This window comes from Zootoca vivipara, chromosome 9 (assembly GCF_965207765.1).
Source record: "Zootoca vivipara chromosome 9, rZooViv2.hap1.1, whole genome shotgun sequence".
Classification (NCBI taxonomy): Eukaryota; Metazoa; Chordata; class Lepidosauria; order Squamata; family Lacertidae; genus Zootoca; species Zootoca vivipara.
Genome location: NC_142592.1, coordinates 60,941,369 through 60,964,019, shown reverse-complemented (window position 1 = coordinate 60,964,019; position 22,651 = coordinate 60,941,369). Strand labels below are relative to the sequence as shown.

At 43.9% G+C, this 22,651-nt stretch overlaps 1 protein-coding gene across 35 annotated transcripts in view; it reads right to left on the bottom strand.

The window, feature by feature from the left end:
* Positions 1-12,637: 12,637 nt before the first annotated feature.
* Positions 12,638-22,651, bottom strand: part of C2CD5 (C2 calcium dependent domain containing 5) — a 96,396-nt gene continuing 86,382 nt past the window's right edge. For 13 of the 35 annotated variants that reach the window (XM_035128233.3, XM_088676994.1, XM_035128239.3 and 10 more), the window contains 5 exons: positions 18,955-18,996; positions 17,080-17,181; positions 15,967-16,154; positions 15,169-15,315; positions 12,638-14,081 (listed from right to left, as the gene is read on the bottom strand). In XM_035128233.3, the coding sequence (XP_034984124.2) occupies positions 13,938-14,081; positions 15,169-15,315; positions 15,967-16,154; positions 17,080-17,181; positions 18,955-18,996 (623 nt within the window). In that variant the 3' untranslated portion in view covers positions 12,638-13,937. The remainder of the gene's footprint in view (positions 14,082-15,168; positions 15,316-15,966; positions 16,155-17,079; positions 17,182-18,954; positions 18,997-22,651) is intronic. The other 22 variants (XM_088676992.1, XM_060279186.2, XM_035128237.3 and 19 more) reach the window with 3 other exon arrangements.

The following is a 22,651-nucleotide window of genomic DNA, read 5'->3' as shown; positions in this document are numbered from 1 at the left end:
TTTCTAAAGAGAGAACCGTGCAGGGAGGGAGATCCGAGAGAGAGAGAGAGAGAGAGAGAGAAAAAGCAGAGCGCAGCTCGCATGTGCTTCGCGGCTCGCTTTGCAAAAGCTGTGCAAAGCGCAGCGGCCCCCAGACGGAGCGGCAATCCTTGTCGGCTGCGAGTCTGGGGAGGAGGGGGGGGCTTGGGGTCGTCGAGGCTGAAAAGCAGCGGAAGAAAAAGGGGGAGGGGGACAGAAGGGGGTGTGGCGGCGGAGACAGCGTCTGGCTACGACTTGCGGAGGCTCTGCCGGGTTCCTGCGCAGCACAAGCGCTCCCTAGCCAAAATTAAAATGATCTTCTTTTCCCCTGTGCATTCACCCAGAAATCACCCCTACCCCCACCCATATAGAAAGGGAACAGGAGAGGGGTGGGCTTGGCCACTTCGTCCCTCCGCTTTTCTCTTTCTTTTGTTGCTCTGTTTTGAGCATCCTGCCGCAGGCAAAATAAAATTAAATGAAAGATTTGGAGCAGCCAGTAAAGGAAAACGAAAGAGGCAAAGCGATAGGTATTCCTAAAGAAAGGAAACGAGGATTTCTAAGGGGGTGGGGGTGGGGTTGATGAAATCAAAAGCTTCTATTGTTTTCCGAAGACAAAGCGGTCAGGGGGGAGGCCGAGTTGATGTTTAACAATAAATACACTTCGAATGGGGGGGGAGGCCGAGAAGATCGCGCCTTCTTGAGGATTTGGGAGGATAAACGGGGCAGCTGGAAATCTTGGGCGAGGTGAAAGCGCCGCTGGGGAACACGGGCAGCCTTCTGCTGAATCAGATGCCTGGTCCGTCTAGCTCAGCACTGTCTACAAAGGGAGGGTTGCTGGGGGCGCTTCAGAGCGAGGGCCACATCCCTGTCTCTGCGACCTTCCGCGGGCCGCAAGCCTGGGCTGGCCGGCGTTTAGTGCAAATTAAAGTATGTGATGGAAGTGTTACCTTGGTGCAGTAGGCTAATTTACACACACACACACACACACACACACACACACACACACACACACTTCTCCAGGAAACACCAGGTAAGTTCAAGGACACTGTCCAGCCTGGGGAAAAGCACCCGATGAAGGTATAGGGTAGGGTGGCTTAGGGGGTGTGATCTGGGTGTGGCTCAGGAAGCATCATTTAGCCCCAGCCTGAGGTTTCCCCACCTGTGGTCTGCCTTGACTGATAGTAGCTCTCCATGATATTATTCAGGGGATAATCCTAGCCCTACCTGAAGACACCTGGGATTGGATTTTCTGTTTCCTCCACCTTGGTTACAAGCACACCAGGTGTGCTGCAGACCTTGTACCAATGCAATGCAGTCTTTGTGCACCAGCAGTCTTTGGGGTTCCAGCCCCACATTGGGCAAAAAGATTCCTGCACTGCAGGAGGTTGGGCTAGATGACCCCTGTGGTCCCTTCCAACTCTACACTTCTATGATTCTATGAACCTGAAACCCACATAGCCCCCTAACAGACCCTAATTTAGTTACAGTGAGGGGGGGAAAGTATTTTGATCCCCTGCTAAATTTGCCCGTTTGCCCTCTGACGAAGAAATGACCAGTCCATAATTTTAATGGTAGGTTTATTGTAGCTGTGAGAGACAGAATAACAACAGGAAAAACCCCAGAAACCCAGAAGACGGCCCTGCATCCTTGGACAGCTCTTTGGTCTTGGTCATGGTGGCTACTTTGGAATCTGCTGGATTGATTGCTTCTGTCGACAGATGTCTTTTGTACAGGTGCTGTAATGAGCTGGGATTACAGGTACAAAAGACACCTATAGCGGGAAGGTAAACGGCGTTTCCATGTGCTGCTCTGGTTTGCCAGAAGCGGCTTTGTCATGCTGGCCACATGACCTGGAAGCTATACGCCGGCTCCCTTGGCCAATAATGCGAGATGAGCGTGCAACCCCAGAGTCGGTCACGACTGGACCTAATGGTCAGGGGTCCCTTTACCTTTACCTTTTAGGTACTAAGTCATCTTTTGCAAAGGGATCAAATACTTATTTCACTCATTATAATGCACATCAATCTCTGACTTTCGTCTCCTGGGGTTCTGGGGGTTTTCCTGTTGTTATTCTGTCTCTCACAGCTACAATAAACCTACCATTAAAATTATGGACTGGTCATTTCTTCGTTAGAGGGCAAACGGGCAAATTTGGCAGGGGAACTCCATGACTTCAAGGTAAGTCAAACTTCCCCCTGGCACACAAACATCTATGCTATGTTTTAACCATTAACCTCATGAGCTATGGGGTACCTGAAAGCTTGCCCATTACTCTGTGATATTTTGGTTAGCCTAATAACAGCTATGCTGTACTGTGGATTTAGAATATTTTTTTACAGGTCAGTACCTTGACTTCTGTTTTCTCTTCACCAGGTTTACAGTCTTCAAGACAACAGGAAAGAAGTGGAGAGGTAGGAAGTGAGCATGACTTTGTGGAACACCCAGGTAGGAAGATAGGACCCCACCTTTCATTTTATTATTATTATTATTATTATTATTATTATTATTATTATTATTATTATTAAATTTTATACACTGCCCTATACCCGCAGGTCTCAGGGCGGTTATGTCACAAGCTATCGGGCTTTACCCCTACCCCTTCAGAACAAGCAGGCATCTCACTTGAATCCTGCCTCCTTTCTGTCCTTTTACTCTGTTTTCTCTGGTCACGAGGGCTAGCGACTTGCAGAGCCCACTCCAACACAGGGAGATGCTAAGCCTTCAAAGCCACTGTTATAAGGGCAGGTGAATATTTTATTCTGTCGGTGAGACTGAATGCAATAGTCCATTCACACATGCAAGGCAGTCACCTGGCGACAAAGAGGCCAGTGTTAACCGGTCCTGGTATAGTGCAGGGAATGTTGGCACATGATAAAAAATATCCTTTATTGACGCTGTTGCTTCCCATAAACCCAGCAGCCTAACAAGCTGCCAGTTTTCTGCTTCAAGGCTGAAAAACCAAATTGCCCACTTGATCACAACACTGAGCCATCTTTCACCTGATAAGATTTTGGTTTTACTTTGACTTTTGCCCCAACAGGACTTCGTGGATAAACAGCAGCTGCCAGCTGAAAATCATTTTCCTCTTGGCAAACACAGCTTATTCCCAATGATAAATTGGATAGGTGTGGATTTCAGCTTCAATTGAATAATGGGATTTCAGAGAACTCTGCGGTAAATAAAGACAAAAAGAGGGGCTTCTCGTATGAATGCAGTGTTTTGCCACTGCTTTTCTCTCCTCCAACCCCTAAAAAAAAGTTCTGCTTCAACAACACAAAAAAAATGCGGCTCCTGCCGGTTGCCAACATTTCAAACAGGACTCTGCAGCTGTGCCTGCTTAGCCAGCAGGAATTAGTTTCTGAAGCTAGTTTAGCTATTTCTTTTTGAGGTTGTGAATTGTAAAATAAAATGAGTAGGTACTAGTTGCTGCAGCTAGCAAAGCCTACTAGATAGGCGTGTGACCCTGTGGCTTATTCCCATGTAGGAATGCTGTTTAGCTTACGCTCATGTAAGCATAACCTCCAGATAAACTCCCAGTTCAACCTCTTCTTGATTCATCCTTCACCTCCCAAGAAGAGCATTTATTGTACAGGTGTATCCTGCTCTGTGGGACAAGCTGAGCACTCTACTTGCTCCCAGATATATGTCTAGACATCCACATACGTCATGGGCCAGTGTTGCTGATCTATCCCCCTGGGGCTGCAGTTTCCAGACGCAGATTGATAAAAGCCAAGCTGATCAGAAAGGAAAAGGGTGTGGGTGGGTGTGGGTGTTGTGCTAATCTTGCTAGGTCAGCATGGCATCAAACCAGTGTAAGGAGAACAGGGGCACATCTTGAATGTACAGTGGTACCTCGGGTTAAGAACTTAATTCGTTCTGGAGGTCCGTTCTTAACCTCAAACTTTTCTTAACCTGAGGCACCACTTTAGCTAATGGGCCTCCCCCTGACGCCGTGCCACCGGAGCACGATTTCTGTTCTCATCCTGGAGCAAAGTTCTTAACCCAAGGTACTATTTCTGGGTTAGTGGAGTCTATAACCTGAAGTGTCTGTTACCTGAAGTGTCTGTAACCTGAGGTACCACTGTACAGATTTCAATGCAAAATCATCATCAAGCACAAGGCAAATGAGGGCCCACCTGTCTCCATGCTAGCCTTGCTCTCTGGCGCACACTTGTGGCCAAGACATCTAAGTTCCCATCAAGGAGATGGTGGTTTCCTCTGTGGAGAGCTGTTAGGATTTGCAGGAGATGTTTTCAAGGCAGATGTTTTCAAGCAGCAGGGGAGATTTGCAGGAAATCAGCTAGTGGCAAAGATTTGCAGGGAAAGGCATGTTTCTTTTTTATTCCCTTTCAACACCAGCCAGAATTCATGCTGCAATTTGGGCATAGCACCTTTAAAGCCCACTCACATGACATTTCTTGGCTTCAATCATATTGATTTCCCTCCCACACTTTTTTGGCAGCTTGATTTTAATTAACAGAGAGGTCAAATGTCCGCTACCCCCCATCCCAGAGAACTAAATGGCTCTGATTGTCACGTGGGAAGCATCTGAGGATGAGTTATGTCTTACTGTGACCCCATCATAGATAGGTATGTAGAATAATAGAATCATAGAGTTGGAAGAAATCACAAGGGCCATCCAGTCCAACCCCCTGCCAAGCAAGAAACACCATCAAAGCATTCCTGACAGGTGGCTGTCAAGCCTCCACTTAAAGACCTCCAAAGAAGGAGACTCCACCACACTCCTTGGCAGCAAATTCCACTGTTGAACAGCTCTTACTGTCAGGAAGTTCTTCCTAATGTTTAGGTGGAATCTTCTTTCTTGTAGCTTGAATCCATTGCTCCGTGTCCGCTTCTCTGGAGCAGCAGAAAACAACCTTTCACCCTCCTCTATATGACATCCTTTGAACATGGCTATCATATCACCCCTTAGCCTTCTCTTTTCCAGGCTAAACATACCCAGCTCCCTAAGCCGTTCCTCATAAGGCATTGTTTCCAGGCCTTTGACCATTTTGGTTGCCCTCCTCTGGACACGTTCCAGCTTGTCAGTATCCTTCTTGAACTGTGGTGCCCAGAACTGGACACAGTATTCCAGGTGAGGTCTGACCAGAGCACTATTACTTCCCTTGATCTAGATGCTATACTGCTATTGATGCAGCCCAGAATTGCATTGGCTTTTTTAGCTGCTGCATCACACTGTTGACTCATGTCAAGTTTGTGGTCTACCAAGACTCCTAGATCCTTTTCACATGTACTGCTCTCAAGCCAGGTGTCACCCATCCTGTATTTGTGCCTTTCATTTTTTTTGCCCAAGGGTAGTACTTTACATTTCTCCCTGTTAAAACTCATCTCGTTTGCTTTGTCCCAGTTGTCTAAATCTGTTAAGCTCATTTTGAAGTGTGATCCTGTCCTCTGGGGTATTAGCCACCCCTCCCAATTTGGTGTCATCTGCAAACTTGCTCAGGATGCCTTCAAGCTCATCATCCAAGTCATTGATAAAGATGTTGAATAAGACTGGGCCCAAGACAGAACCCTGTGGCACCCCACTAGTCACTATTCTCCAGGATGAAGAGGAGCCATTGATGAGCACCCTTTGGGTTCGGTCCAGCCAGCCAGTTACAAATCCACTGAATGGTAGCAATGTCTAGCCCACATTTTACCAGCTTCTTTACAAGAATATCATGGGGCATCTTGTCAAAGGCCTTGCTGAAATCAAGATTACTTGATTTAATTACTGGATGTCTGGGGTCATGGCAGACCCATTCCTGTGATCAGCTGCTTCCTGTCCTATCCCTTTTCCTTAACCATCTCCCCATTCAGTTTGTCTTCATCTTTCCTGGCTGCCCAGAACCAGTGCCGCTGCCTCCTTCCCGTTAACAGCACACAGCTCTTCCTCCCCCTTGGTCCTTCTTGCTGCTGACTTATAGCATTCCATTCATGGCACCTTCACCCTGTGAAGTCAGAATGTTTATTAGCATCCCGTGACCTCCTGCTAGAGCAGCAGCCAATAGCAGAAGAGGTGGGCCACTGGAACAAAATGTAACCTGCGTGCATTCATTATATATATATATATCATACATGCTGAAGAGTCACAAATTATGGTCTATGAGCTGTCTTTGGAGGCTGTTGAGAGCCTCTGATCTTTTCCTTTGATATTCATTTTCCCCTTCTTCCAGAAGCAGCCTTGCTGGGATTAAAGAATACCACCCATTGCCTTCCTCTCTGCCTCCAGGGTGGCATGACTGCTAATTTCCTCTCACATATGGCAGTGCTGAACCATCGATTGTCTGCATCACGATGCCAGACTGGCTAGAAGAGAGCAAAGTGGCAAAACAGCACCAGGATAGCAGCAAGCCCAGTTTGTGCACACAGCAATATCACTCAGGCCACAGGGACCCAACTTGCCTGGTCAGTAAGGCGACCTGTGTGAGCAAGGATCAAACACCCGAGAAACAGACCGCAAGTGTTAACAAGGTGCGGCAAAAAAGGCAAGCTTCGGAACTGCAATTTAACACCCAGCTATCACCATCTTACCCTTTAATAGCAAACTCAGGTGGAGCAAGCTTGTTTTCTCCAGCTCTGGAGGGCAGGACTTGAACCAATGGCTTGAAGTTATAAGAAAGGAGATTCTGACTAAACATCAGGAAGAACTTTCTGACAGTAAGAGCTGTCAATAGTGGAACAGACTCCCTTGGGAGGTGGTGGACTCTCCTCTTCCTTGGATGTTTTTTAAGCAGAGGTTAGATTGCCGTCTGTCATGGGTAGTTCAGTTGATGTCCCTTGTGGACCCATCCAACTCTATGGTATGTGAAAATAGAAATGGAGCCAAAATAGGATGGCTCAGAAACACTGGGGTTTCCAGAGGTACAAAAACATCTACATAGCTTAGCGGCAGAGCATCTGTCTCACATGCAGAAGCCCCGAGGTTCAATCTCAATGTGGAATTGGGCAAGATCCTGAAACCCTGGTGAGCAATTGCCGGTCAGGGTGCAGAGTTGGGATAGAGGAACCAAGTGACTGATTCAGCACAAGGTAGCTTCATGCTCAGTAGTCATGGGCACCAGATGAAAAGGTAAACTGAGGAACTGGGCTGGGGAGAGAGAATCCTGAACAGAAATGGCTGAATGGGAACACTCCTATGAGGAACATGAGAATTCATTGCAACTTTATGCTGAAGGTCCCGCTTGCTCCATCTAATAGCCAACTTGGGGTTTGAGGGCCTATCATTTTGAAAGTGAGCAGGTCTCTGTGTGTGGCATGTGGCCTGGCCTGGCCTGCCCAAAGTGGCTGTCACATCTAAGTATGGAGGTATCTCCAGGAGACCTCCCATGCTCTGGGGCTACAGCATTCATTTGGGTAGCTGCTGTCAGGTTGAGCCCTTCAACTGCTTGCTGTCCATAGGTGTGGTGGAGAACACTGCCACACTGCCAGTGTCTAAGTGAGATTCAACTGCTAGTTGGATCAGCTCTTGGTACATGGAATGGGAGGCGCCATCTTGTCCTCTACCTCAGGAAGCAAAATGTGCTTCATCCTTGTGAGGGACAGAGGATATTGGGAGGTCCCTCCCATCTTGAGCTCCAGCCCATCCCCGAGCGCTGGGGAAAGCAGGGAGAGTTCCGACTCAAGGGAGAAGCAGGAAGTGGTGTCCGAGGCTCAGGCAAGGTAGCAGAGCCACTGCCCAAGGTGGGACAGGAAGGGGGGAGCAAGGGGGGAAGGCCGATCCCACCAACTCCGGAATTGCGCAAGAAACGTCGTGGGAAGAGGCTGGGTCTCCCCAAGCTTTAATGCTGGAGGAAAACGCGCCAACCTCCATTCGGAGGTACTGAAGAAGACTGACAAGATGTGCCACTCTCTGTAAATAGCACTGCCTTTAGCACTGTAAATACACAGCACCAATAAAAGGATAAAATGCAGAGCTGTGTGGAGTCGTTACTCTGAAGTAGCCCACCCAGGCCACTGTGACAATCCTTATAGCTCATACTTCTAAGATGTTCTGTTTTATTTCATGTGGGCTCCCATTGATTCAACCCTAGAGGGAAGTGAAGGGCAGATAGGGCTCACCAACCTGGGAAGATAGCCTATGTAGGAGAAGGAAAACTCTGATCCTAAACCTTGCAGGATATATCTTCAGGAGAAGAAAAGGATCAGGAGTGAGCCCTACACAAATCCAGAGTGGAGTGGAGTCCCTAAGATGGCTGGATGGCACCTTGTATGCCTTCTTCCGACAACTCCTGCAGCCAAGCCAGTGCCAAACGTCTTGCTCTGCTTTCCTTTGGACCACATCAGCGAGGTCAAGAGAGAGGTCTTGTCGACTGGGCAGCCCAGGACCTACATATATGCTGCCCAGGCTTGCACCCTGCAGAGGTCACTTCAGTGCTGCTAACACAGTGTTTTGACTTCACCCCTGAAGGCAAACGCCATTGTCTCTCAAGACAGATGGATACCAACAACAGATAATATGAAGGGAGTCATAACCCAGAGACATAGCACATGGTTTGCATTGCAGAAGGCCTCAGGTTCAATCCCCACCATCTCCAGAAAGGATGGCGAGATTCAGGAGAGCTGGTGTCAGTCAATAATAATAATAATAATAAAATAATAATAATAATAATAATAATAATAATAATAATAATAATAATAATTTATTATTTATACCCTGCTCATCTGGCTGGGTTTCCCCAGCCACTCTGGGCGGCTTCCAACAGAAAATGAAATAAAATAATCTATTAAACATTGAAAGCCTCCCTAAACAGGGCTGCCTTCAGATGTCTTCTAAAAATCTGGTAGCTGTTTTTCTCTTTGATATCTGATGGGAGGGTGTTCCACAGGGTGGGCGCCACTACCGAGAAGGCCCTCTGCCTGGTTCCCTGCAACTTGGCTTCTCGCAATGAGGGAACCGCCAGAAGGCCCTCAGTAGTGGACCTCAGTGTCCGGGCAGAATGATGGGAGTGGAGACGCTCCTTCAGGTATACTGGACCGAGGCTATTTAGGGCGTTAAAGGTCAGCACCGACACTTTGAACTGTGCTCAGAAATGTACTGGGAGCCAATGTAGATCTTTCAAGACCGGTGTTATGTGGTCTCGGCGGCTGCTCCCAGTCACCAGTCTAGCTGCCGCATTCTGGATTAATTGTAGTTTCCGGGTCACCTTCAAAGGTAGCCCCACGTAGAGCGCATTGCAGTAGTCCAAGCGGGAGATAACTAGAGCATGCACCACTCTGGCGAGACTGTCTGCGGGCAGGTAGGGTCTCAGCCTGCGTACCAGATGGAGCTGATAGACAGCTGCCCTGGACACAGAATTGACCTGCGCCTCCATGGACAGCTGTAAGTCCAGAATGACTCCCAGGCTGTGCACCTGGTCCTTCAGGGGCACAGTTACGCCATTCAGGACCAGGGAGTCCTCCACTTCTGCCCGCCTCCTGTCCCCCACAAACAGTACTTCTGTCTTGTCGGGATTCAGCCTCAATCTGTTAGCCGCCATCCATCCTCCAATGTAGACCAATGGCAAGACTGTAATAAGGCTTACTATGTTCCTACAACAAGGAGTGGTCTAGAATGGGCTGAGCCTGGGATGGGGAACCTGTGGCCCTCCAGATGTTGTTGGACTACTGCTTGCCCCAACATCCAAATGGGGAGCCAGTGTTCAGACGAGCTCTTTGATTACCAGAAGACAAGAATCTACCTTGTCTCACTACAGGCGCAGCAACAAATGTTTTGCAACATGGTAGTGCTCATGTTTAGAGAAGGCAACTATTGCAAGTCATTAATTAGACCAGATGGCAGTGTTAAAACGTTTAACAGACAACATACGTTTACCGGGAAAATAGACACCAACAGAGCCCTCCATAAATCATAGCATACATTTTGATAGGCAGGCAACATTTACGGTGGCTGTTAATTTTTGGTAGAAGGAACACATATTTCTGCTCTCAGAAATTACCTCCTGTTCAAGTGGCATGAAGGGAACCTGATGTGCATTATAGGCAGGACCGCAAGGTGCATGACTGCTGGATCTCATATACCGTAGTGAGAAATTGGGTGAATCTGGGTTGTACCATATAGTCTGAGCAAAGTCTGCCCATTCCCCTCTCTGACCACTTTGACAGCCTACACGTGAAGTCCATCAGGTTTGGAAAGCCGTCTTCCACAAAAGGTGCTTCCAGTAAATATGAGAACGATTTATTTCTTTGCTTGCTTTAGCAGATGCAAGTGTGTCCCACTGGGATCCTAAGGGAAGGAGTAGCATGTTCAACGAGGTTTTAAATCAAGTTGTGCATTCAATAAGGGATTTTCATTACCATTTCAAAAAACAACTTTTCTGAAAAACCAATACAACTGTAACTAAAAGATTGATTGTGAAGACTCAGGTTTACTCCTGCCTTTTCCCCCTACATCTTCTATTGTTTCAATCTTCAAAAGGATTTGTAAGCCCTTTGGGCTAGAGACCTCTTCTTTGTAAAGCGTCATGTGCAACATTATAAATACTTATATACTGCTGCTAATCTTCCTGCTGCAATTGTTCCAAAATACAGAGGCTTGAGAATTCATTTCTTGGCCCAATTCAAGGTTACAGTTTGAAGCCCTGAATGACGCAGGCCCCAAATATCTAAAATACTGCCTATGTCTCTACAGCCCCCTTATAGACAGTGCCGCCTTCTTTTTGTGATTGTAAGTAGCTTTATTAAACTGCCTTTAACATTGTGCTTTCGTTGTTGTAACCAGGGTTCTTTCCAGGGACCTTAGGCGGTGTTTAAACAGCAGCAGGAACAGCAGCAGGAACAACTCTCTAGCAGCTGTTGTGCCTTTAGGCATAAGAAATCTCTGACAAGCTTCAGAATCTCCTTTAAAAGGTGTGTTCTCTTAAAAGTTCACAACTTTATGCAACACTCTTATTGTCAATCTGCCTATCACAGTCCTCTCCCTCACACTGCTGTTAAAAGGCTTGAAGAGCATGTATTTAGCCGAGACTCAGGAAAACCACTGTCTTCAGAAGTTACAGGGTTATCCAATACAGTGGTACCTCGACTTACGAATGCTTCAACTTCCGAAGGTTTCAACTTACGAAGTCCGCAAACCCGGAAGTATTTTCACCGCATGCGCGCTCTGCGCATGCGCAAAATGGAGACTTACGAAGGATTCGACACCCAAAGAGCACCACGGAACGGATCGCCTTCATAAGTCGAGGCACCACTGTAGTTGCTTTGCACTAGTGGAAAGCATTTCCCCCCTACATTGGGGGATGGGACACCTTTATCAAATCAAGGGCCACATTCCCTTCTGGACCTTTCAGGGGCCACATGCCAGTGGTGGACAGGGCCAGAGTCAAAATTGCTCAGAGCCGTAAACATGAATTTTACCTATAAGGCTAAGTTTCTTCGCAACCAACCAACCCCCCCCCCCTACTTTCTGTCCAGGCAAGCGGAAGACATCATCAGAGTTCAAGGACAGGTTCCAGTCAGGCAAAAACAGTCAAGGAGGATACAAAGTGAGAGGCGTGGCTAAGCAGGCCCGGAGAATGTCCCAAGGGCCAGATAGAGAGGCCTGAAGGGCATTGAGTTTCCATATCCCTGCCCTGTGACCATCCATTCCCTACCACCCTCTGTGACATACCTGAACATGTTTTGGAGGTTCCTCTAACCTTTTCAGAGGAGACAAGGGGAGCTGAAGTGGGTAGAAGGGATTGGTGACAACTAGGTGAAAAGAAGTGTTTTCTGCCAGTGCAAAGCTGGTATTGGATGCAGACCACAATAATTAAGTCTCAGATATTCTGCTATTAGCTCTGGCTCCAGCTACTGTTGGCTCCTCTGCCTTCTTTCCCTATCAGTCCCAACAGAGACCAGCCCCCAGCGCTCGGCACTTCCTTGCCAGGAGGTTAAGAAGAATGGCCTGTGCTCTGCCTTTGGTTGAGCATTCATTTCCCCACAGTGGAGACGGAGGTTGCCATTCCCTTTTTCTGTATGCTATCCAACAAAGGCTGGTAAAAAGTTACCGCCAAGTATGGTGGATGTTAAAGCAAAGAAAACAATGCGTTAACTAAATGGAACCGGGGGTTCTCAGAGGACTAGAATGAAAAATAGCTTTCATCTGTCAGGCTATTTCCTGGCAGATCATCAGCAATTGAAAAAATAAAATGTCAACAGTACACAACATTGATTTTTAGGAGTTAGAAATGAATTAAGATAAAAGAATCAAGAAAACTGCCTCTGTCAGCTTTCAAGAAGTCACCAACTCCATCTAGTAAGCCAGCTGAGACCCTACCTGCTGGATGTCACTCACAGAACTTTGAGGGGGGGGGCTCATTTAAATTTTCTGTTAGTGCACCCATTAGTTACCTTCCACAACCTGTGAGAATCTAGCAATCAGTATGTCCTCAACGTATCTCTGCAAAGCAGCTCCAAGGATTGTGTTCCAAAATTGCTTCTAGCTATTTCTACAACAAAGCCACTAGAGACTGAGAGATGTGGTTATAGACCCATTGTAATTAAGGGGCCTAAATTCATTAATTTCAGTGGGTATTCTCTGACATGACTAATGCAAAATATACAATTGATACAACCCACCCAAAAATCATTGCATGCTTACCTCCTCACCACATCTCCCAAATAGCAAATCAGGATTATCTTTTTTTTTTAAGAAAGAAGCTTTATTATGCAAATAGGAATGTGATTTCATCATTCTCATTTACAATGGAATCTCTGAATTGGACAAATAGATAATTTCTGTACCTATATCTAGCAAAATGTCATCTATTTACATTCAAGTTTACAACTTTTCTTCAAGTTCCACATGGGAGGCCATCGAAAACACTTCAGCTGGGCTCCTATATGGCCATGAGTGAGGGAAGAAGTGCATCCACAGGTTTTCAAAGTTCTTCCTACAGCTACTCACCAGTTGAAGAGGCAAGCCAGTTTTAATAAAAGTGGCATGCCTGTTCAGCCAAGTGATTGCTGCCACAGAAACTTTCAAAACATATTTCATGCTTCAGCATGCATTTATCTCCCCTATCCAGGCATGCAAGTGTCTAGGATTGCATCTGTTAATAGCAGTTTCTCAGATCTATGGACTGTTATATTCTATCAAATCCCTCTGCGTGTCTCTAATCCTCTGTTTACTGCAGCAACCCTCATCTTCCTAGGTACCATATTTAACACCATCTGTGAGTGGTGGCCTTTCTAGAATACTGCTCTTTCTCCAAGTTTCCTTGTATTTGCAACCTGTGAAATCCAAAGCCCTGATTTCCTCTTCAGGCGCAGCTAGGATTTCACAGACTTCAGACAGCAGATTTTGATCTACCGCTATTGTTCCAATAACATAAAATGTCAATAGTTATCTGAACCAGTTATTTTATCATAATTCTATTTAACAATTTAAAATAAAAAATGTACAATACAAAAATATTCAATAGTTCACAAACATGAAAAAAAAATATTTTAACATGCAGCTACATCCAGTCTGTCCAGTTCATGTTGGCGATGATTGTCACTAGTTCCAAAAGCTATGTTTACTTTGCACGTTGCATATTTGGCAGTGCTGTTGGAACTGGCTTTTCCTTTCTCAAAACACATGGAGAGATTTGAACTTCTCAGCTATATTCCAGTTGTAATATAAATCCCCTCTTCCCCCCTCTGAGAATTAGTAACATTTGTTTCTGATAAGATTTTTTTGTTCTGGCCCTATAATATACAGGGCGATATCCTGATGACTTCAGTTCTGATGAACATCTGCTATTTTCAGTTCTTCCTTTAGACAGTTGTTCTTTTGTGTGCACAGGGGCTCTTACGAAATCTGACGGACAGTATTTATGATTGCCTCAAAACGGAACAGTCCTTAATATAAGGATTGTTGCTGATTGAAAAGAAACAAATCAAAGCCATGGCATCTGACACTTTGAAGATAACCTCGAGGTATAATTAAAGCCATTTCACTTCTTCATGTTGTAGCTTACGGCATCTTTTGAATTGGTAGGTTGAGAGCCATTTGTGGAGAGCTGGTTTGCTGCCCCTTCCAATTCCGATTCACGTATAAAGATTACTGCATCTCCGCTGACATTTATTAGGCACTGTGCCTGCAAAGACAGAAAGCGGGCATCCAGTTATATATCTTGTAGATTTTTAACAGAATCTTATTGTTTACACAGAACTTTAAAATGTGCAAAGAAGTTCTTGCTACCGGACAAGGTCTTTGTACCTCTCTGCTGCCAGAAGCAACTGCAGCAATGATAGCAGAGAAGGAGCTTTCTGCAGATGGTTATAGCAGAGGCCAAAACTAAAGAGATTCAGAGGCTTCTGATCACACAGATGGTTTCTGTGTGAAATGGCCTGAGTAAATAATCCCCCCCCTACATCTACACCAGCTAATTTTGTGAATTAGCCCTCCCTAACAGCCCCAACAAATAAACTTTGTTTTTCTCCAAGCTAAGGATGCTCAGCCTTTTTAGGCTCACTTTTCATGTGTTTCCCTTTCAATTTATTTGAAAGCTGACGCAGCAGAAAGCTACAAATCAACAATTTGCCAACGTCCATTTTGGAATGGTACACATTGTTCAAAAGGCCTTTGTAGCCCAGTGCAATAAATGCAGTTGTTCCTTTTTTATCGGGATTTAAGACTCCTGTCCTTAAAAAGTGGGGATATTATATATATATATATATATATATATATATATATATATATATATATATATATATATATATATATCAAAACTGTGATGTTTCTTGGAAAATGCAGTCCTCCATTCCCTGTGCATCTATTGTGACTTCACACACAAATGGAGCCAAATCATGCAGCCATGTTTATTAGCCAAGAATTCCAGCAGCTACGAACAAATGAAAAGTCTAATGGCTCCATTTTAAGGCCTAGGAGCCGTCACAAACCCTTTAGAGAAGGGGTGGGGGACCCTTTTGGACACATGAGCCAGACTGTCATCTGCCCCCACTCCCGAGGGCCAACCTTTGACAGGTGAGTGGGATAACCCATCCTGTCAATCACGTAACATGATATGATTAACAGGTAGGTTGTTGTCTTAGTAGGAGTTCTTGACTGATTAGTTAGGAGAACCTTGCCTGGATGCCAGTACATTGCAAATGCTGTCAGGCTTCTCCGGTCCCTGACCGTTTATGTCCAGACATACAGTGTTCTCTTCAAGGACCATTTACCTGATTTTTGTTTGGATTCTCCATGAACACGCACTGCTTCATGATGTAAGAGACAACGGCATTTCCCCCGAGAGCTGCCACGTGAGCCCTTACCATTGCAAAGACCTCAGCAATGAATGCATGCAGAAAACCGCTTACACCGCCCTCCTATAAAAACACACCAACACGCATTTTAGTGGAAAGGCACTAGTAAAACCATCCACAACACTTACTGTTCTTTAGTTTCAAATTTATTCTAAACAAGTGAAAACTAATCAGCAGTTGTTCCAAAAGAGTTGTGTCATTTTTCTTACAAAGTCTTCTAAAGAATCATTCAGAGTTAACACATACTTTGAGAACTACCACTTCAAACCTCCAAGTAAACAGTCTCATTTATCAGCAAAAAAGCTATTAAAAACCACAAATAGCATTCAAAACCATACAAGGAACAGATGGACTGTGTGACCATTTGCTTAGGCTCCCAAAGCGTTTGCTGTTATTGTTGCCTTATAATAGCATACCTGCATATTTTTCAAATTATCTAGCAGAGCTATACTGTGGATCTTTTCTGCAAACACACAACCAAGGGGCTGGGTTAATCTGCTAAAAAGAGCACAAAATTCAACTGTGCATTGGATTGTACTTATAGTGAAGGTATATGGAGATATGATAATCTGGAATGGTCCCTGCTCAAGCAAGACTTATGCCCTTTATGTTTCTGTTAATTCTGGATTGCTCCATCCCTTGCACCCAGCATAACTAAAGCCCAAGATCAGCCATGTTAGCCATGAGAGAAATGCGAACTCCAGTGCAGCTTACCTCACGCAAAGAAGTGGTTTCTCGTATAAAAAACATGTTGATTATTCCAAGGTATTTGGTTATTTTTGCCCCAGCAATGAAAGAAAGAGGTGTCATCTTAACAACTGGCACAGTGGAACTCATGCCGGATGGGCCAGAACGACGGGTTTGTCCTTCTGTCAATGGACTTGGCTTGTCGAATGAAATGGCTACAAATGGCAGAAGGAAGGAAGGAAGGAAGGAAAACAGACAGAGAATAACTACTCAATATATGGACAGTTGCATCGGTCGCTCCAGCAGATTAAGCCTTCTTCATGGTTTCCACATAGCTTGGTGACAACATTCAGCTGCCCGTGATGCTCAGCCATAGAAAAGATATAACCATGCAGCACATGCAAACAAGAGACAAAAAGCTTGAATGGGATTTAATTTTGGAAGAAGAGTAGCATTCCTGCAAAAGAAAACACTGAGGCCAGCAGCTGCACATACAAATGATCAGTTATAAATTGAAGACACAGGAAGTGCGGAGGGAGGGAGGGAGTGGTTGGGAAAGGTATCACAATTTGGTAAAAATTTCTGCTAGAGGGGACGACAAAAAGTCTACGGGGAAAGAGTGTGAAAGTTGACACGTTTCTCCAGTCCAGCATTTTTCAAATTTTGGACAAATTCTTCATTGCTGTCAGCTTCCAGGTAAATCTTCATCTTGAGTAACTAAAGCAAAAGTCATACCTGCAGCCACTGAACTACTTAAACAAAAATTAAAAACTCACCACTTTGTAATTCAGTGATTGCTGCCACAAATATCAAGCAGGTGATCCTTGCATAGTCTGAAGAATTTCACTGATGTATACATACACTTTCTGCCACACTGTATGTATACCTTTTAGTTGCACAATTCACAAGCCTATTTATCACCTATATATTTATTGGCAATTTACTTTTGGAGCACAGAACAATGTGCTCCAAAATCAACCTGGCGTTAATGTTTTCAAAACAGACGCTGCGTGTCTGCAGCTTTCACACTCGGACACTGATTTTGCAATGCCACTACTGGGTAGGAAGCTCCACCCTTTGCCACTGAGAGATCAGAACTACGCTTCCAATGATCAGAATGTGGTAGAAATGACCGCCTACTTGTCTTAATTGATCCACGCCTTATGGTCTGAGCTTTCAGTTTAATGAATTCTATCCAGCTGTTGCATCTGTCTGCAAAGGAACTGTAATCAACTGATGTTGCTGGAAACACAGACAGAAAAACAAAAGGAAAAACAAAGGAAAAAAATATGGGTGATGCCCCTTTGCCCATTGCAGTGCTCCTTCTGATGAATCAATTATCTGCATCCAAGAATAAGTGGTTTTCCAAGAAAACACAGTGCTTGCCTCTGCTTGGACATTACTGGAAGGACATGATTCACCTATGTAGTATGAACATCTAGAAACGTCATCCATATGAAAATGCACACTTATCTTGTTTTATCCATTTCTGCAGCAGTGAATTCAAAAGAGTACCTGCTGCTATAAGACTGCCTTGCAGTTTTCTGTAACAATGCTTTCAGAGTGCTTGATGGTGCTTCAAGAGACGCCCTTTTGGCAACTCTGATGATTCTGTGAATTATGTCCAACATTTTTGAAAGTTACAGTGCTTGGGATCACTGTGGAGGCTTCTACAAGGCAGCACAAATTGTGCCTTCTGCTGTATGACGATCAGCAGGAAGATACTGCGCAAGTACCTTCCACTCCCCAGATACACCAATTTCAGGCACTGGTCCAGAGCAGACACTAGACAGGTCCCACACAAACTGCCTATGGGAGTCTGCAGGGCCACCAGCAGGGACTGCAAGGAAGCAGAGATCACATGAACAGATTCACACAGTTGCCGCAATTTGCAAGAACGAATTGATCTGGAGGATCACTGTGACTGTACAAATCATGGCACCAGTGTACATGGTCCCCACATGCTGTTTCATACAGCTCTTTCTTCAATGTGATCCCTGCTGGGTGAGAGCTTGCTGGCTGCAGTTTGAATGGGGTCTGCTGACTGTCTTAACCAGTGTGAAGTGCACATACAGTGAAAATATCCTTTATTTTAAAAAAATAAAATAAAATAACCGGCACAGGTCCACATGAATGAGGGAATTCCCATATAGTTATAATGTCCTTAGGATATCACACCCCACCCTTGACAGTAGCCATACGAGACAAATCTTTTAAACAAATAAATGAAAAGTATTTACACCCTTTTGGCAACAACTTTGATGTTTTGAACCCAAGACCTGGGGTGCCTTGCATGGCCACTCAAACTCTTAAACCCAAGTTTATGAGCTTCCTGGACCAGCTCACTAGATCATAAGTTCAATAATTGTTTTCAGCTGAGCTTTAATTTAAAATTGTTTTCAGCTGAGCTTTAATTTAAAAATTGTTTTCAGCTGAGCTTTAATTTAAAAATCACAGAATTCCTCTTGATAAGCAGGAAATAAAGATAAAATATACCTCACGTAAGCCCCTGTTTGTGCTGTTGAAACACCTCTTCCTTTTCCTTGCAGTGAAAACTGAAGGTTTGGTGTGTCCCCCCCCCCCCCCCGATTACTGAGTATTCCTAGGCAGGCACCAAGACTGTTATCAAGAATTCCACAACAGCATGCATTGTTTATGTATTAACTGATCTTTAGTTCCATCCCCTTCCAGTCCTCTGTAAAAAACAACAACAACTGAGGAATTCAATATAACATTAAAGCAAGATGAAGAACTGAACAACCAGTTATGAAAATTGTTCTGGAAGACAAAGCGACAATATAAGACTACCCGTCACTTCTAATTCTAGCTATCCCTAATGTATATAAAAATACTTTGATGAGCATATTCAGATATCAATAAGCCACATCAGAGCATGCTTTCCAAGGCAACTGGTACATACTTCCTGAATGCTTGAAGCCACATCCCAAGTGTACCCCGAACAGAGCCAGGAATGCATCCCCTGTTCTGGCTTATAGCTAAATCAAGGAAACTCACCTCTTTGGACAGCTGTGTGGGAACTTGCATTCTCCAGGTCCTCTAATAAGACAAAATGAATTCCACTGATATGACATAAGAAACATTAACTATATTAATACAGATTTTTATTTCATGTCAATTTTTAAATGAGTAATCTAGAGAAATCCCTCTGTTGTGTTTTCTGGTTTTATTTCACACAACATTAACTTTGCACAACTATTGTTCACAACAGAATACAGTAAACTTTGTACTACATTCAAGAGGGATTTATTTTTCTTGGCAAAGTGTCTTTGGATATCACCTTAAAAAGATTCTCTTCTAGTTCTATGGCCTTCCATGCTTAGAAGGCTCTCTGTTTAAAAATAGCAAGGGATTGCAAATCTGAACTACAACTATTAAAAAGAGAACCATGTAGTCTACGAAGCTACTACATTTACTGCCTACGCTCCATAGCATAGCACCTAAATGTATAGAATGGCTACACAAGAATAAGGGTTAATGCTTAACCTAACATGGAGGATTAACATTGATGGAATAGGCAGCTAAACTGAAAAAGCAGAGGGAGAAAGGATTGATAATCACAGAATAGAAACAGAAGAAACGATAGAATGATGCACTTATGCATGTGGTTATAAAATCAGAAAGCAAGTTCTAAAAACCTTGGAAAGAATGACGTCTAAATATTTGACTTAGCCATTTTGCTCCCCTGCAGAAGCCAAGACTGAGCCCAACAGAAGAAAGAAAGAAAGAAAGAAAGAAAGAAAGAAAGAAAGAAAGAAAGAAAGAAAGAAAAGAAAGGGAAAATCTTTGCAAGTACAGTACAGTATGTAAAACTGACCCCACTAATTGGTGGGGAAATTTTAACAGCTAGTACAAGTTTGTGACACAGATTAAATTCATAAGGTGTGTAACCTTTTAAAATTGTACATGATAAATATTAAAATTTGTGGGACAGTTTCTCTCATAAAATTTTTGTCAGCAAAAGACTGCAAGGAATGCTTTTTCCCTCTCAGAACTTAAAGCAGATGCTGAGCATGCAGAACTCTTCTCTTTCTAAGTATCCCGAATGTTGGGAGCCAAATTACTTCTGTGAACTCTACCATAAGTGCATGGTATAATTACAGAACTGGAGCTTTAATGTATAATCACAAATGCAAGCAAGGCTGCTGAAAATCCCCGGACGTTTGTGAGCAGAATCTGGGATTCCTAAGAAACTATCTATTTCTCTATATCTATACTGTATCTGCCTTTCTTTGTGGGGTAAGGGACTTTTATGTCCTGCACTGCTGCCTAATGCTCCCCCTTCATAGCTTCTATGCGTCTCTTCTTCCCATATAAATCTTATTACTGAATCCTGACTCTGCTATAACTCTCCGCTTTCCACTAAAAGTGTCACTCCAAGCAGGGTGCACAATTCTAAGCCCTCATCACCACCATCATGGTTTCATACCCTGCAGTTTCATCACATGGTTCAAATCTGCTGAACTGTTTCTTTCCTATGCATTTCCTCTTCTCTTTCAAACAGGATCTTGATTGTTCATTCCTATTTTGTCCTCACTCAGGTCCCCCCTGTCCTTGGATGAGTACACCCCATGCCCTTTAGAAGCCTAGCATGAGGCGTACTCATTTTTAGCCAAGTAATTTATTACTCAAGCTCTTCTGTAAGAACTGCAGGCTAACAATAGAACATTTTAAAAGCCTATCTCAACTGTTTCTAGGAATGGAGGCATGTGCCCTGACTGGCATGTATCCAATTATCTTTTGCATTGTTATCATTTCTATACCATATTCTTTTTTCTTCTAAGTCCAACAGACCAAAAATTAGTTATGTCTTGTTCAAATGAAATAAATTCTAATCCAGGAAGCTTGTGTTTACCTTCATAATATTTAAGAAAGCCATCATAATTATTTTCAGAAGACCTCTGTTATTTTCAGAACTTTTCACCAGAGTGCTGAAACCTGTAAGTTGGTCTATACGTTCACAAGGCATTTGATCTCCCTGGCTTAACCCATGATCTGCCACATATCCATCCCACACAAACTAACCCATAATAGTATAGACTACAGTGCCCTAGAAGCATGAAACAGGAATGACTAAGGTACACCAGGCTCAAGAAAGAACTGAAATTTTGTTAATGGTCCTCAGGTAAGCATGCAAAGAAGAAACTGAAAAATTGCCAAAGAACTATATGTTTGTAATAAAAGAACAATCAGCCGCAAGTCTGAACCTCACAAAACTTCTGGAACTTACTCACTGACATATCATATGCTGACATCTGTTCTAGCATGAAAAGGGCACAAATTTCTCTCATCAGATTTCTAAACACTGTATAAAGGCTTCCACTAAGCAAAATCAGACTGAAGACAGATGGCAAGTTTTGTTTTTGTGTGTAGCTGTTTGTTAGTTCTTTAGTGCCTTGGTTTTGTCTGATCAAACAAGTTTTGCAGGTTTATGAACTGCTCTGGTTTACCATGGCTGACTGTGGGGAAAACATACACATAGCACAGGCAACCATGGATCTAATAAGCTATTTTCAACACACACACGCACACCCAAATGAAAGTATGTTTCCAGCCCCAGACTGTCAGCCTTATTCTGCTCTCCAAGGTGCTGATTTTGCAAAGAGCACCATAAAAGCAAACCTCTCTATGCACAAACGGAGGCAACAACCCCCAGAACGAGGGCTTCATATAGGTTACAGGCATTAAGCTGCATGGATATTTCATCCGATTCATTTCATATGATTGTATACAGTTCTATACTGAGAAACTTTTATATAAAAAATGCTCCCTAGTCATTTTGTAAGCAGCATTTTAAAATATCTCTTTATATTTTATGTATATTATTGTCATTGGGTGCTGGCTATCTAACAAGCTTTTCCAGTTGTTCAAATAGTGCTCTGCTAAAGAAAATATGGTTTGATTACTATAGGATCAATGCAACACAATCTGTTACTACAGTTTAAATCAAGTGTCAGTGAACCATTTTTTGCCTGAGGGCCACATCCTCCCTTGGCCAACCACCTGGAGGGCTCAAGCCACCAGTGGGTGCAGCTAGGCACTTTGTGGCAGCCCCTCCCTATGTTCATTTATGAAGCATCAGCTGCCTTGAGGCTGTGAATCCCAACAAAGCCAGCCTCCCTCATCCCTCGCTTTTCCCAACAGTAAAGGAGACAAAAGACATTAGAAACCACTGCTTTGAGCAGTTGCTGTAGAGGGAGGGAGGGAGGCAGGATATCACAAGCAACAGAGACAAATGATTTCCCAATCTCCACTGATGCTTTCAAAGAGCTGCCCACCTTCTCCTTTGCCTATGCTGAAAGCAGCTGTTCCCAGAGGCAGTGCTCTGACTGTCACTTTTAGACAGTCATAGACAAGTTGGCAGGCTGGTGGATTGAATCTGACTTGTGGGCCACTGGTTACTTCGCCACGGTTGAAGTAATTTCTACAAACCAATGTAAATCATGTCAGTTCTTTATGGAAGAACATGATTTAACTACAGTATTTCACTAACTTAATCTGCACTTCTGTCAAAATATAAAAAGGTTATGTTTCAGCCCAGGCTGGAGAATCTTAAGCCAGGAGAATAAATTTCTCCTATTTTGCATGTGTGCCCTTGGCAACTCTTTATTAGTGCAGCTATACACTAGCCCACCACCATCAACATGGGTTATGTCAACTAGGGCTCATTTTATCCACATGACAGCAGCAAAGC